Source organism: Marmota monax, unplaced genomic scaffold, assembly GCF_021218885.2.
Source record: "Marmota monax isolate L192 unplaced genomic scaffold, Marmota_monax_Labrador192_F-V1.1 WCK01_AAM20220418_F8-fsc00092, whole genome shotgun sequence".
NCBI classification, from domain to species: domain Eukaryota; kingdom Metazoa; phylum Chordata; class Mammalia; order Rodentia; family Sciuridae; genus Marmota; species Marmota monax.
The window spans coordinates 2,064,329-2,080,358 of record NW_026692583.1 but is presented as its reverse complement, the minus strand read 5'-3'; the positions used below and the strand labels follow the sequence as shown (position 1 = coordinate 2,080,358).

At 42.4% G+C, this 16,030-nt stretch overlaps 1 protein-coding gene across 18 annotated transcripts in view; it reads right to left on the bottom strand.

Annotated features, from left to right (window-relative positions):
• The window catches only part of Clip1 (CAP-Gly domain containing linker protein 1), a 128,389-nt gene that overhangs the window by 86,395 nt on the left and 25,964 nt on the right, over window positions 1–16,030 (bottom strand). For all 18 annotated transcript variants that reach the window (XM_058579829.1, XM_058579828.1, XM_046446101.2 and 15 more), the window contains 2 exons: window positions 14,181–14,368; window positions 10,368–10,936 (listed from right to left, as the gene is read on the bottom strand). In XM_058579829.1, coding sequence (XP_058435812.1) covers window positions 10,368–10,936; window positions 14,181–14,265 — 654 coding nt within the window. In that variant the 5' untranslated portion in view covers window positions 14,266–14,368. The remainder of the gene's footprint in view (window positions 1–10,367; window positions 10,937–14,180; window positions 14,369–16,030) is intronic.

Here is a 16,030-nt window from a genome sequence, read left to right as displayed (position 1 = left end):
GAACTCAGGGCACTCGACCATTGAGCCACATCCCCAGCCCTATTTTGTATTTTATTTAGAGACAGGGTCTCATTGAGTTGCTTAGTGCTCGCTTTTGCTGAGGGTGGCTTTGAACTCTCCATCCTCCTGTCTCAGCCTCTCAAGCTGCTGGGATTACGGGCATGTGCCACTGCAACCAGCAGAGGATCAGGTTTTTTTGAGTTAATAAAAAAGAAGAGTTAGAAACTCTAAGACTCTAAGAGTTGTTTAGCGCCTCACTGAGTTGCTAAGGCTAGCTATGAACTCTTGATCCTTCTGTCTCAGCCTCCCCAGCCTCTGGAATTATAGGGGTGTGCCACTATGCCCAGCTGCATTCTAACTTCTTAAATCAGCTTCTACAAATGGACATGTAGGTTCAACAAGTTATTTAAAAAAAATTATAAAAATCAGCTGGGCGCAATGGCACATACCTGTAATCCCAGTGACCCTGGAGGCTGAGGTAAGAGGATCAAAAGTTTGAAACTAGCCTAAGCAACTTAAGGAGACCCTGTCTCAAAAGAATAAAAAGTGGGGGTGACTGGGGGCATTGCTCAGTGGTAAAGCACCCCTGGGTTTAATTCCTGATACCAAAAAGAATAAAAAATTAAAAAAAAAAAAAAAAGGCTAGACATGTAACTTAGTGGTAGAGCATGCCTGGGTTCAATTACCAGTACACACACACATACATACATAAGTCATTTTGATTAGTTCTTAAGAAAAAAAAAAGAAGAAGAAAGGGGCTGGGGATGTGGCTCAAGCGGTAGCGCGCTCGCCTGGCATGCGTGCGGCCTGGGTTCGATCCTCAGCACCACATACAAACAAAGATGTTGTGTCTGCCGAAAACTGAAAAAAATAAATATTAAAAATTAAAAAAAAAAGAATTCAAAAAAAAAAAAGAAGAAAAAAACCAGAACTTGTTAAAGTCAGGAAGCCCGGACTGAGAGCACAACTCTACAGACCAGTGGGAGTGCTTATCTAGCATGCTCAAGGCCCTGTTCCCATCCCTAGCACCACAAAATGAACAAATGAATAAAAAAATTAAGAGCACCTTTGGGAGATAATTTATTTTATTGGTCATCACAAGGAATCAGCTTTTCTAAGTTGTTCCTTTTTTTGAAGTTCTCAATTTGTTTACTTTGTCTTCATTATTTTCTTTTTCCTTTTAATGTACTGCTCTTCCTAATTTTGCAAAATCAATAGTTTACTTTTAGTATATCTTTTTAATACCTAAGGCATTTGTTTATAATTTTTTCTGAATACAACCTTCTGAGTTAGAAGTAAAGCATGCTTCTTTTCAGCTTTATTTAACCCTTTGCCAAAGAGGAAAAATATCAGAGGCTCTGGAAGAAAAACTTTTTGTGCAACTGTTAAGGGGTCCTCCAAAGGACCATAAGTTGAAAGCTTGGTTCTCTGGCTGGTGGCCCTACTGAGAGGTGGTGGAAACTTCAGGAGTTGGGGTCTAGTTAGAGGAAGGAGGTCATTGGGGCTGTGCCCCTGCAGGGAATACTGGGATTCTAGCTCCTCTTCCTCTCTCTCTCCTCCTGGCTACCTTGAGGTGAGAAGTTTCCTCCACCAACACTTCTGCCAGGATGTACCCTGCTGCCACAGACCCAAAGACAGGGCCAAGTGACCATAGACTGAAACCTCTGCAATCAATTTCCTACTTCTGTGTGGTTTATCTCAGGTATTCTGTCACAGGGATGGAAAGATAACACAAACCAGTTTGAGGACCCAAAGGATGATGCTTTCAAGGCAGTATGGGCAGGAAGGGCATGTGAAAGTGACAGCGGCAGACAGTTCTGGGATATTTCAGAAATGTTCTGATGTCATGCGGACAGCACTGTCCAAAGCTTGAGGGGGTCAGGGAGAAAACTCAGTGGACAGGAGTTGTCCCATGTTTGGCCATGTCACCTGCAATGCCAGCAGAGTAGGCACGAAGCACAGGTGCTGAATAAATGAAAGGTGACCTTCCCAGTTTGCACCCGCATGGTAAAGGCTACTTTCCCAAATAAATCAAGCAAAAGGAAAATGACAGGGGCTCGGGCTGAATTTGATGTCTCCAAAGCAGCAAAGAAAGGAAGGACTAGCGAAGAACATGGGCCCTGAAGTAGGCCAGGACGAACGCCAGCTCCGTCAGATGAAGCCATTTCCGAGATTCCTAACCTGCTTCCTCATTAGTAACATGGGGGTAATCACAGGGCTGTGAGGACCATGTGAGATGATCCACATACGATTGTGAGCACAGTGTGTGACCATGGAGGAGCAGGCGGTCATCTGCAGCGAGTGCACCCCGCTAAGAGCACAAGCTGCTCTGGGCTTCTTGGTGCTCCGGCTGGGATCCAAGGCCCAACGTCACCTGGGTAAAACCGACCTGCTTTCTCCTTCCTCTACACCAGCCATCACAGCAGCAGTCTAACCAGAACATTCTGAGGGGGACACGATGCAATCCCTTCAGACAAGCTTCCGCTCTGTGAGGGTGAGTCCAAGTTGCTGCCAACGACAGCTTCCTCCAGGAGGCATCTAAAGAACTGTGATCAGCAACTCCCCAGCAAACGCAGGCTCATTCCAAGGGTTTCACAGAAAACACTCAGGACAGATGAGCAACTGGTTTCTAAACAATGACCCTAAGAAAGAATGTATTTCACCAGGAAGTGGGAGAATGCACAGCCACCAGGTCCTAGAATGGGGGTTTCCTTACCCCTTTCCTCCCATCAAACTTAGAAATCCTACCTCATAAACGATGCACTTTCCCCTGTGAAAGATCAGCAGTGATCACTCAAAATAGCTTCAAGGGAGATAAACCATATAAAGTCCTAAAATCTCTTTTCTACTTTGTCATTAACGGTCAAAATTTTATGTATTTAAACATATCTTTATAAAGTTAATTTCTGCCAGGCACAGTGGCACACACCTGTAATCTCAGTGGCTCAGGAGGCTGAGGCAGGAGGATCACAAGTTCAAAGCCATCCTCAGCAAAAGTGAGGTGCTAAGCAACTCAGTGAGACCCTGTCTCTGAATAAAATACAAAATAGGGCTGGGGATGTGGCTCAGTGGTCCAGTGCACCTGAGTTCAACCTGTAGTACCAAAAAAAAAAAAAAAAAAAGGTTTGTTTTTTTTTTTTTTTTGGTAGCTTGGATGAGTTCTGGAGATTATAGAACATTCCACCGTGTGCGTTTGCATTAAATTTAAGCTACTGACATGGCTACCTGGCCACCAAGCCATGCAGCCAGCGCACTGGTCCCTGCCCAGAAGCAGCAGGGAGGCAGTAAGCATGGGCATCAAGTATGCAGAGCCCAACATGCAGGCTTAGGCCCGAGGCGAGCCAAGGCAAGCACACCTGTCACCCCACAGTAGCCGGCCCGTACAAGGTGCAGATGCCCGCTGAAGAAGCACACTCCCCAGCCAATGCAGGCTCACTCCAAGGGTTTCACAGAAATCACTCAGAACCCCTGCCCAAGCATGTGCAATTCAGTGACTTCAATCTCCTACTGAAGTAAGGCAAACCTAAATGGGAATCAGAACTAACCAATAGCATTAGTACTTTTCCAAACCCTAATTAATGTAAGTTTGGAACCAGAGCACTCAAGACATAGGAGTGTGAGGCAGAAGACTGCAAATCCCAAGCCAGCCTGGGCAACTTAGCAAGGAGTGGGAATGCAGCTCGGCGGTAGAGTACTTGTATAGCATCAGTAAGGCTCTCAGTTCAAGTCCCATACCATGAGGAGAAAAATAAAGACAGCCAGGCACAGTGGCATATGCCTATCATCCAAGCTACCTAGGAGGATGAAGCAGAAGTTCAAGTACAAGTTCCAGGCCAGCCTAAGTAACTTCGCGAGGCCCTTGTCTCAAAAGATAAAAAGTAGCTCAGCGGTGGGACTGGGGTTGTGGCTCAGTGGTAGAGCGCTCGCCTAGCATGCATGAGGCACTGGGTTCAATTCTCAGCACCACATTAAAAAAATAAATAAACAAAATAAAGGTATGTGTCCATATACAACTTTAAAAAAAAAAAGGGGGGGGTGCTCAGTGGTAAAGTGTCCCTTGGTTCAATCCCCAGTACAGGAGGGGGAAAAAAGAGAAAGGGAGTGAGCGAGCTATGAAAAGCCAGGGGAGAGTGACGGATATCTGTGGTTGCTGACCCTCTCCTGTGAGCCTCTGCCTGAGTAACTACCAGCCACCAGTCATGAGAAGACCTGGACAGAACAGTCAAGCAAAATAAACAAATCCTCAAGGAGGAATGAGTCTGGGGTGTTGAAGACACAGCAAGGAGCCCAGAACAGCTGGCATGGAGTGAAGAAGGGGCAGGTAGACAGGAATGAGGTCAGAGGTCACACTGGGCCCTGCGTTCCAAAGAAGGAACTTAGACTTTATTGCAACACAGTGGGAAGCCCCATTAAAATGCTGTGTTTTCTGCATTGGTCACCACCAACTCTCCAACACCTGGAGACATGTCTGACACACACCAGCCAAGCAGTATCCTTACCGAGTGTACTGTGAGGGGTCATGATGAATCACCGTCCTAATTTCTCTGAGCTAAATAAGCAGTCCCACTTTTGTTTTGTTTTTGGTACTGGTGTTGAACCAAGTGGTGCTGTACCACTACTCAGTCCTTTATTTTTTTGAGGCAGGGTTTGGCTAAGTTGTCCAAGTTGGCCTTGAACTTGCAATCTTCTTGCCTCAGCCTCCTGAGACTCTGGGATGACAGGGCTGTGCTACTCTGCCCAGCACAGACCCAGTTATTTTAACTATTTCCTTTTGATATCATTTTTCATCTCCCAATTTATAACACACAATATTAAGTAAATCTCCTTAATAATAAGTATGCTCAACGCAGATGACATTTAACAAATACTCTCTTGTAACTAACTCCCCAGAACAAATAAGCAACAAAAGATGGCCTCATCATGAATAGAAGATGCTTTGGTTTAAAGATGAAAAGTTATGCTTGACTTGCACTTTATCTCTTGCAACTCTTTCATCTTCCTTTCTGAAAAGCATTTGAACTTCCTCAGAATGTAGGATCCCCAAAATACTAAGAAATAGCAAAAGAGGGACAGTTAAGCTGGTTACTTCAGGGTGGTATAATACTGCTGCTTTAATAGCAGCTCATAAGCACCAAAAATTTTGTTTTAAACTATGAGAATGAATTCCTCCAGCAAAAATATAAATTAATTACAACTAAGTACATTAAATAGATAAAATATGGTATGTCCACAAAATGAAATATATTTAGCAATATAAAGGATCAAATACTGATATATACAACAGTAAAACAATCTCTCTCTCTCTCTCTCTCTCTCACACACACACACACACACACACACACTTCAATTCCACTTGTGAGACTGTCCAGAAAGGGCAGGGCCTCCAGAGATAGCGAGCAGATCAGTGACTGCTTGGGGCTGCAGATGGGATGAAGAATGCTTACAGGCTGGCATAAAGGCACTCCTGAGTGATGGGGACACTATAATACTGAGCCGTGTGATGGCTGCACAGTCCCCACTCACTCCAACCATATTCAAAACATGCTTTGCGGGCCGGGGATGTGGCACAACGGCAGAGCACTTGCCTAGCATGAATGAGGCACTGGGTTTGATCCCCAGCAAAAATAAACAAAGGCTGGGGTTGTAGTTCAGTGGTAGAGTGCTTGTCTTAAATGTGTGAGGCCCTAGGTTCGATCCTCAGCACCACATAAAAATAAATAAATAAAGATAAAGATATGGTGTCCATCAACAACTAAAAAAAAAAAAAAGAAAAACACGCTTTGCCCCAAACTCCTAAAAACACCGATGAAACAAAAAGCCAACAAAACCCAATATATTCTATAGTTATGATTTTTGAAGTAGGCAATTTAGGCAAATATATTTCCAAGGACTCACAAATATTTCGACTTTTAAAATATTTTAATGGTTTAAAATATTAATAGAAAACCACAAAAAAAAATTCTACTCCTTTTATCTCTGGGGTTGATAAAGTATAGAATATCTAATCGCCAGAGGCAGTCCTAATGGCACTAAAATAAAAAAGCATGATGCCTGACCAGAATGATATTAGCAGAGTTTGCTTTTCTATACAAGATCATAGGTCACAAGATATTTTTATAAATATGCTTAAAAAATCATGGGAGCAATAAAGCTGTTTTATATTGGGAGGCATGACTTAGTAATAGAACTTCCACACCAGCACTTGGGTTTAGGCCGAGGTTGAACTGTCCTCTGTCTGAATCCCAAAGCAGCACTCCACCACGTGGGCTGGCTCCTTGACCCACAAACAAACAATTGCAAGAGATATACCAACTTTGGCACTGTTGGGGCTGAGATATTGGCTTCAGTTTGCAAAAAGAAAGCACTGCCCCATTACTAAGCTCCACAGAAACACTAAACAGCATGAAAACTAAGCCGTTGTTGTGGACAGGCTGGGCTCTGCACTAAAGGATTTTACCCAGAGGAATCACATCACTGATCTGTGCTATGGACCTCTCTCTCTCGCTCTATGTAAAGAACAGAACGCAGGAGAGACACACCAGCCTGGAAGTCCAACTAAATCTAATACAGCCTGACTCAGAGCAGCGAGGGCAACAGGTCTGGAGTAAGAAGGGCCAGTGAATCCCATAGGCAGATGGATGAGCTAGCCTCAAAAGAAAAAATGGGGACCCAGACACTCAGGAGCCTGAAACAGAAAGACTGCAAGTTTGAGGCCAGCCTTAGCAACTTAGCAAGATCCTGTCTCAAAATAAAAAACAGCTTCTCATCAGCAGTGTGAGGTTCTAGTTCCCTACTGGGCAATCCCATAAGGCTATGTTGAATAAGATTTAGGACACGTGAAAACTGAAAATGAAAAAAAAAAAAAAAATCAAAACTAAAATCAGAAAAAAATGATTCAAATCTGCAGTAATCATCACTGCAGAGGACATGGGATACTATCTAACCTGCTAGAAAAGATCTCAATGTCAGGCAGGATTTTTTTTTTTTAAATATGAACATATGAGCCCTACAAAGTAATAGACAAGAATGTGGAGAAAAAGGAACACTTTAACACTGTTGGGGGGATTGTAAATTAGTACAGCCACTATGGAAATCAGAAGTTCCCCCCAAAATTAGGCATGGACCACCATATGACCCAACTAGCTATACCACTCCTTGGCATTTATCCTAAAGAATTAAAGTAAACATATTATAATGACATATGCATATCCATGTTTGAAGCAGGACAATTCACAATAGTCAAATTATGGAACCAGTCTAGGTGTCCACCAATGGACAAATGTATAAAGAAATGTGGTATATATACACAATGGAGTTGTATTCAGCCATAAAGAAAAATGAAATTATGTCATTTGCAGGAAAGTGGATGAAACTAGAGAACATTAAGTGAAATAAGCCAAACTCAGAAAGTTAAGAGTCACATGTCTTCTCTCATGTGAAAGCTAGCAAGGAAAAAGGAAAAAAAAATGTGACAGGGCAGGGGGATCTCATGAAAACCAAAGAGAGATCAAGACAGTAGAGAAAAGGAACCAGGGAGAGGGAAAGGGGAAATACTAGGGAATAATATTGGCCAAATGATACTGTTATATTGTGTGCATGTACAAATATGTAACAAAAAAATCCCACTACTACTCACAACTCTAATGCACCAATTAAAAAAATAACTGATTGGGAAGGAACCTGAAAATCATGACAGGTGTATAGGCACTGCTATAGTTTGGATACCTGTATCCCAGAGATCCACCTATTAAAGGCTTGGTCCCCAGGGTGGCAATACAGAGAGGTGACAAGACCTGCAGGAGGTAGGGCCTTAGGAGAAGTGTTTAGATCACTGAAAGTATGCCCCTGAAGGGGATTTGGGGACCGGAGTCCCAGTCTTACTCAATCTCTCTTTCCTGGTTCTATAGTAGTAAATTTTTTCTGTAAAAAAGAAACTTTAAAGCCTTCTTTCTTCAGTAAAAAAAATGTACCTTAAGAAAAAGTCTTAATATTGTAAAAATGTCCACTTACATAAATTAATCTATAAAAAAAAAAAAAAAAAAACAGAACTTTCTGCTAACGATTACTATATCAGCAATCAAGGAAATGGAATTTATGGTACAGAATAGCTTCCCCAGAGCATGAAGCCCCACACAACCTGAGCACATTAGCTGCCCAGATAGACGAACAAGTGCCCAGTGTAAGGGCAATGACCCAACCAGATTCACAGCTTGCGGGGCTCTAAGTCACTGGTAAAGAGGCTTGAGAGAAACAGAAGAAATCACATTTGTACATTAATTCTAAGAACATAAAATAGTAAGGGCTTTTGGGGCTGCAATTTAGTAATACCTATTACATAAATATTAAATATTTATACTCTTTGCCAGGTACAGTGGCACACACTTATAATCCCAGTTACTCAGGAGGCTGAGGCAGGAGGATTCCAAGTCCAAGACCAGCCTGAGAAATTTAATGAGACCCTGTCTCAAAATAAAATAAAAAGGGATGGGTTGTAGCTGGGTGGTAGAGCACCCCTGGGTTCAATCCCCAGTACCAAAAAAAAAAAAAAAAAAAATACTCTTAATTCAAATTTTATTTCCGGGGGGAAGAATGAGAGCCTATAAATGCCTATGATTAAATTAGGTATAATACATACATCCAAACAATATAATATCAAATAGCAGCTTATTTGATTTAAATGAAGAACTATATTCCTTGCACAGAAATGCCTAAAATCCATAAAGGTTTATTATGAAATGATGTATGTATAGTGTGACTCCATTTTCCACTTTTAAATTTACATATTATAGATAAATCTAATACAATGTCAAACAAATGAATAAAGACACATAAAAAGCTTATGTTGGATGAACTACAGTTATTTGAGGTTCAAATGCAAGCAAAGTAAATCTTGTGAAGAATTTTTTCCCTTTTACAATATCAAAAGACCTTCATAAAAGTGTTGAGAACAAGAAAAACTCGCTACCAGATTCCTCGTAGAAGAGCTGCTCATAGAAAAATAAAATGTGTCACTTTAAAAACAAAAAGTTGATGAAGCTCCTCATATGGACATAAAGCTCAGAATTCACAGAGGAAAATACAGTCCCCAATGCAGACACAAACTGCTACAAGTTGGTCAAGTTTCTCAAAACACCTGACATTATAACCTTGAAATATCAAAGACACTAAAAAATGAAGAAAGACCCTCTCAAAAACATTCCAAGTAACAAGTTACCCTAGGGACTTCCAGTCTGCAAAGAGGTCTCTGAGAGTCAAACACAGCAGAGCCTCCACCCCAAGAAGCTCCTCATGCAGAACAGACTAAAGCAACCTCCAGCAGCAAGATCCAGAGAATGTTCACATGGACAAAGGGAAAACCGTAGCCAGAGGCTCAGTACTAGGATGCAGACAGGTCCGTGCCAAGCCCCTGCCAGCCCACATCAGCTCAACTCACCTCACCTCAAGCCCATTCTTTTTTTTCTTTCTTTTTTTTTTTTTTTAGTTGTTGATAAACCTTTATTTAGTTATACATGGTGCTGAGAACCGAACCCAGTGCCTCATACATGCCAGGCAAGTGCGCTACAGCCCCAGCCCCTCGAGCCCATTCTTAACCCACACCATTTTTCCAGAAAGACATTCTCTCATAATCCCTTTCACCCTCACTTCCCACTGGGCAGGAGGAGAAGGCAGAACTCCCAGCCGACTGCCTTCCTGGAGGGTGCAGCGGGACCTCCTGTTGGGATCCTGTGGAGGCCACAGCAAACCTGATACAGAAACGCCCTTTTCTGCCAGTTCTGGTTCTGGTTCCATAGCAAGAGAAGCAGAAGTTACGAGGGCTGAAGGGTGTGAAGAAGACAGCCCCTGGCAGGAGCCCCAAGGGCACGGCAGGTGGCACTGGGGAAATTCTGGAGCAATCTAGAACCTCCCACAGCAATGCTGACTGTAGTGCCATTAGTATTCTGGTGATGGATTTTTCTCTTGGGGGGTGGGGGGATGAAACCCAGGGCCTCACACATTCCCACTAAACTACACCCCCAGCCCCAATTTTTTTTTTTAAATCATGAGAATTTCAAATCAAACATTTCATATTCTAAGTCTACTTTTAATTTTCAAGTCAAAATGTTTTCTGTTTCTATGTCTATAATCCAGCTACTCGGCTGAAGCAGGAGGATCACAAGATTGAGACAGAGTATGAGCAACTTAAGGAGGCCTTGTCTCAAAAATAAAAAAAAAATTAAAAGGGTGGGGATGTAGCTCTGTGGTAGGTCTCCTCCCCCTCCCCCCCGGAGTTCAATCCCCACTACCATTAAAAATAAAAACTTATTAAAGTGAAAAAAATACAAGAACTAGGAACAAAAGGACACAGGGATGCTGCACACATGACTCACCAACACTCGGTCTCCAATTTTGAGCTCTCGCTCTCCTTTCTTGACTGAGCCAGCCTCAGAAAGGTTGGAGATTGACTCGCTGGCAGTTTTCGTAAGGTTGCTGATCTGAGGCGTGGCTGGCGGTTCCTTGGCTCTTGGCTGGGAAGACTTATGGGGAATGTTTGAGGGTGTGGCTGAGGAGGACACCATGTTGGCTACAGACGTGGACAGAGGTGAAGCGGCTCTGGATGCCTGAGCTGTCTGCAGGCCATTGGCTTCGTCCTCTGTCTGCACCTTCCTGGTTAACTTTGAAGGTCGGGTAAAGATGCCTTTTAAAGGTTCACACTGGAAATACCGAACTCCTGCCACAGAACCATCGTTCTTGCCAATGGGTTCATCTAAAACGATCCCAGCCCACTGGCCTGGGGCAAACTGAGTCTCTCCAAGAAACTGGATGAATCCAGGCTTATTCCCATTCACCCAAACACGCTCTCCAACTCGAAAGTCATCCACAAACTCCTCTGGGGTCTCAGTGGAGGGAGCACTCGAGGCTCTTTCACTAGATATCATTTTTTCTACCGGGGCTGCAGCTGAAAACAAATAAAGATCAGAAAAGATTGTTTTGTTTTGTTTTGTTTAATATTTACTTATTTTTTTAGTTATCGGCGGACACAACATCTTTGTTTGTATGTGGTGCTGAGGATTGAACCCGGGCCGCATGCATGCCAGGCGAGCGCACTACCGCTTGAGCCACATTCCCCAGCCCCAGAAAAGATTGTTTCATATTCAAGCACCAACTATTACCGTAATGGAAAACAAACAGTAAGAGCGACAGCAGGGGATGGGGCTGGGGCTCAGTGGCAGAGCGCTTGCCTAGCATGCGTGAGGCACTGAGTTCGATTCTCAGCACCACATACAAATAAAAACAAAGTAAAGGTATGAAGAAAAAAAAATAAAAACAGCAACAGGAGTAGCCTGTGACAGAAGAGTCCTGGCTTGACTTTTCTACTGCAAAAAGGCAGAGGACTGGCCCCATCACTTCACTTTCCAATGCTGTTAACATTCAGTGATGGAGTTTTTCATTTGTGATTAAGACTATAAGTCAAAGTAAGAGGAAATTAGTCCCTTGCCAGACCTATACTTACAGGTCTGACCTCATTTTTTACTCCACTTGCCCACCATACACAAATGCCCATACAGATCCATTGAGACAGGCTCTGTTCATACATTTGAGTAGCAATCAAAGCAGACAAAACAGGGACTACTTCACCGCATAGATTCACATTTAGGCTTAAAGAAGGACAGGGTTCAGGGCTGCAGCTTACATCATTACTATTGAAAGACTACTACACCCTCTTCCTTTGATGACAGAGGTGGAAATCACAGCAAAGACAGCACCAGGTCCAACGCAATTTGCCTTTGTGCAATCGCTACCCTAAAGATAGCAGTTAAGAGTTCTACAGAAATGTGATATCTGCAATGGAAACTCAGCCATGCAGCCATCCAACAGGAATCTATTAAATATTTAGTGTGATCTGGCAAAGTGGACGTTCTTGATCATTCTATCAGTTACCGAGCATATCATCATCTCAGGCTGTGACATGACCTTAGTTTAATTTCCTCAACTGTAAGAGGACAGGAACATCTCTCAAGGGCTTTTAAAATGAGAATTAAATGAAATAATGTGGGCTGGGGCTGTAGCTCAGTGGCAGAGCACTTGCCTAGCATGTGTGAGGCACTGGGTTTGATTCTCAGCACCACATAAAAAAATAAATAAAGGCACACTGTACATCTTCAACTACAAAAAAAGACTTTAAAAAAATGAAATGATGTATTTATTCATTCTGCACATGCTCATCAAATTCCTGCTTCTGTGTGACTAGTGCCAAGTACTGCTCTATGCAGGGGACAAAGCAAAAAGAACATCATTTGTGTCCTTGCAGAGACCAGAGTCTAGAGGTGGGAAGGTGGCAATTCAACATTCAAGGTACTTGCAAGTGATCTAAGTGCTGTGGAGAAGATAGTGCCTTGGAAAGGGAAGTCAGGGAAGGCCTTTTGTAGGAGGTGACATCTGATAGATGCATAAACTACACAAAGTTAGGGACGTAACAGAACTGTCAGCAATAAATTTCTGTTGTTTATAAACCACCCAGCTAATGTACTTTCTTATATAGAAGCCTGAATGGATTGGGTCAGTTCATGTATGAGCTGTCTGGGAAGGTTCCCCTCCAATTACAGGTCAATTAGTATGTCATAAAACTTTTGGGCTAGAATATTGTTTTTTTCTCTAATCCCCACAGAGAAAGGCCTAAAGAGTTCAGGAAGACTCATGTGGAAGAATCAAAAGAAATACTTTAACATTTTGCGGTGCTAGGGATTCAACTCGGGGCCTTGCACAGGCTAGCAAACACTCTACTAATGAGCTACACCCCGAGCCCAAATTCTGTCTTTTACAATAACTTTTAATGATATGAAAGGAAATTTAATCAGCATAACCACACCTGGAAGACAAGGGGACCCATATTCTTAGCCCTGTCTTCCAGAGGCTGGAATGACCCTGAGGTTTTATAGAAAGGGAAGGAGAGCAAGGGCTGGGGGCGTATAGGTGGAGAATTTTTACAACTGCCAAAGTAGATGATCTTGATCAGGTGTGGTCTGTCCATCATGATCTCAGGTGGGACCTTGTCCCCAGTAAGAAAGTTACTCTTGCCTGGGAGACCAGACCTTATTCCTGGAGACCAAGCAGAGCAAAGGAGACTCCTGCAAAATGGAAGCAAAGATGCCAAGACTGTAATCCTGCTTTTAGCCACCCACTGGACATCTGCAGGCAAAAGTGCAGAGCCTTGAGTCTGTAAGTCCTTGTTTCAATCCTGCCTTTTGTCCACTCCTCAGTGCCGAGAGAACCAGGCTGTCAGCCAATCTGGCTTTGCAGCTTTCCACCACAGTGATCTCTAATCTTTGAATAATGGCTAAAGCACGTAAGTGAAAAGGGTCAGATGATTAACCCTAAAAGTATAAGTACTATTACAAAGTACACAAAAGATAGAGTATGAAGATATCCAACTAAACAAATCATGTATAAATAAAACACTCCCTATAAAAAGTTCTGTGCGTATGGACTACTAAAAAACATATTTGGGAAAAAATCATTTTCTTGTTTCTACTTAAATAGAGGAACCCTTGTCTGAGCCTAGTTCTGCTTTTTTTTTTGTAGGCATTGGTGGGGTTGTGGGTCGGGCAATCCTGACTAAGAGCCCTCTCCACAACTTCCAGCTTGACTGACTTTGGTAGGGTTGACACAAATGCACACCTCAAGTCACATTTAAAAGGTCCACAGTCTTTAATAATGCAGGTATCACTACTCTTTATGACTCTTCTGCCCTTGTGTTTGTACACTTGTCTTTGGTTACATCTTCCTGCTGGGTATTCAAGGCCAAGTCAGTGATCCCTATGTTGGCCGAAAATAAATGTCTTTCCTTTCTACTAATCAAAACTTTTTCAAATGTTTTCAAGAATATGAAAACTGGTTATACATATATATCCTTATAAACATAGATATATATATATTTTTTTTGGGGGGGGGGGGGACTGAGTATTTAACCCAGGCATGCTTTACCAGAGAGCTACATCCCCAGTCCTTTTTATTTTTTTTAATATCTAAGTTGCTGAGGCTGGCCTCGAACTTGTGATTCTCCAGCCTCAGCCTCCTGAACTGCTGGAATTACAGGTGTGCACTGGGAAGCACAACTATAAGGTTATCTCTTTAACATAAAAATGAAAATTAAAGTCTCATACAGGATAATTTATTTGCTATTGAAGAAAACAAAGTGTTACCAGCAGCAGGTGTCTTCAGGGCTGTGCTTCCCGGCTTGAGGATCTTGGTAGGGGCCTTCAGCCCGCTTGGCTTCAGCAGACTCATTGTCTTTGTGATTCAGTCTCTCTTCGCCTGTTGCCACTGTCTTTCCCCGACCATTGATAAAAGTGTGGGTGTTTCTATCATACAGTCAGTCTCTAGATTAAACCTGCACAGAGAAACAAAATAAATTCTTAATCTATAGGGGAAAATAAATAGAAACAATGTCTGTTATGAAAGTCACTTCATAGGCTAAGTTTCCCTCACATTCAATAATAAACCATCTTCACAATGAGTCCAGAACTGGTCACTAAAAACATGAAAATGCTGCTGAAATGAATTTAAAGGTGATTTATAGCAATATATTCACTTTGCTTTATATTATCTAGTATCACCAGTTCAGTAAAAGGCCTAAAACCATACAATTTATAAAAGAGAATTCAGAAAAATCTGCACCAAACTTAATGAGAGCAGGGGAAGGGAGTTTTTAGTTTTTATTACCACAGGCCTATATTAACTATTTTTAAGTCCACAGAATTATGCAATTAACAATATAAAATTGCTTATATGTTAAAACAGAGGAGGGCCCAAACTCTGAAAGAAACAGCCTCATCTGGGAAGCAATGAAGTAAAATTATCTTTACTCTGCTTAGAGAAAAACACAATATGCTTTTTTCTTGGTATCCTGCCTATCTGGTACATTAGAGAGGTGCTCTGCCACTAAGCGACATCCTTTTTAATTTCAAAAGCAATGGGACCAAACTTTCCTAGTCTTTTCTGAATTTCGGGCCAGCCAGTGCAGGGGGAAAAAGAGCCACTTTCACTTAAGAATGTCAAGAAGCACTTAAGAAAGGAAAAAAAAAAGATCTTATCAAGAGTCAACCCATGGGGTTTGCCCAGTGGTAGAGCTCTTGCCTCACAAGTATGAGGCACTGGGTTCAATCTTCAGCACCACATAAAAAATAAATGAATAAATAAAGATGTTATGTCCATCTACAACTTAAAAAAAAAAAAAAAGAGAGAGTCAACACGTGGATGCAGGCCTTTTTAGAATTGAGAGGTCCAGCAGGTGCCCTGGCTTCACACTGCTGTGCATTGACCGTCTCAGAACAGCACCTGAGCAAGCCTAGCATGAGCTCTCTCTTTATTTCTTGAAAGAAGGACTGAGAAACTGGGGTATTCTTGGTGCTGGTGGTGGGAAGATACCTTCTCCATAGTGAACTATGTGCATCTTGCACTTAAGGAAAACAAATGTGTTGACCATGATGACAAGTAAGCTTTACAGACAAACTTAGAATTTTGGAAGACATATTCTTACAGTGAGCTTGACAGTTTCCCAATACTGACAACCTTTCGGATGAGATCGATTCTACTAACAAATGTAAGCTTTTTCTGGCACTGAGGACTAAACCCAGGGGCACTTTACTGCTGAGCTACATCCCCAGGCTCTTTTATTTTTTGTGACAAGGTCTTGCTAAACTGAAGAAGCTGGCCTTGAACTTGTACTCTTATGGCCTCTTTGTTTGTACTCTTCCAGTACCTTTTTGGTACTGGAGATTGAATCCAGAGGCGCTGTACCACTGAGGCACATCCCCAGCCCTTTCTTAAGTTTTTATTCTATTTTGAGGCAAGGTATCACTAAGTTGCTGAGGGCCTCGCTAATTTGCCCAGGCTTGTCTCAAACTCTTCCTGCCTCAGCCTCCCAAGTCCCTGGGAGGCTGCACCACTGTGACCAGTGACCAATTCATGTGATTTCTTAATGCTACACAATGAAATGTGCCCATATGTGAAAGATCTCCTGACTCAGAGAATTTTCTCCACCAGCAGTGCA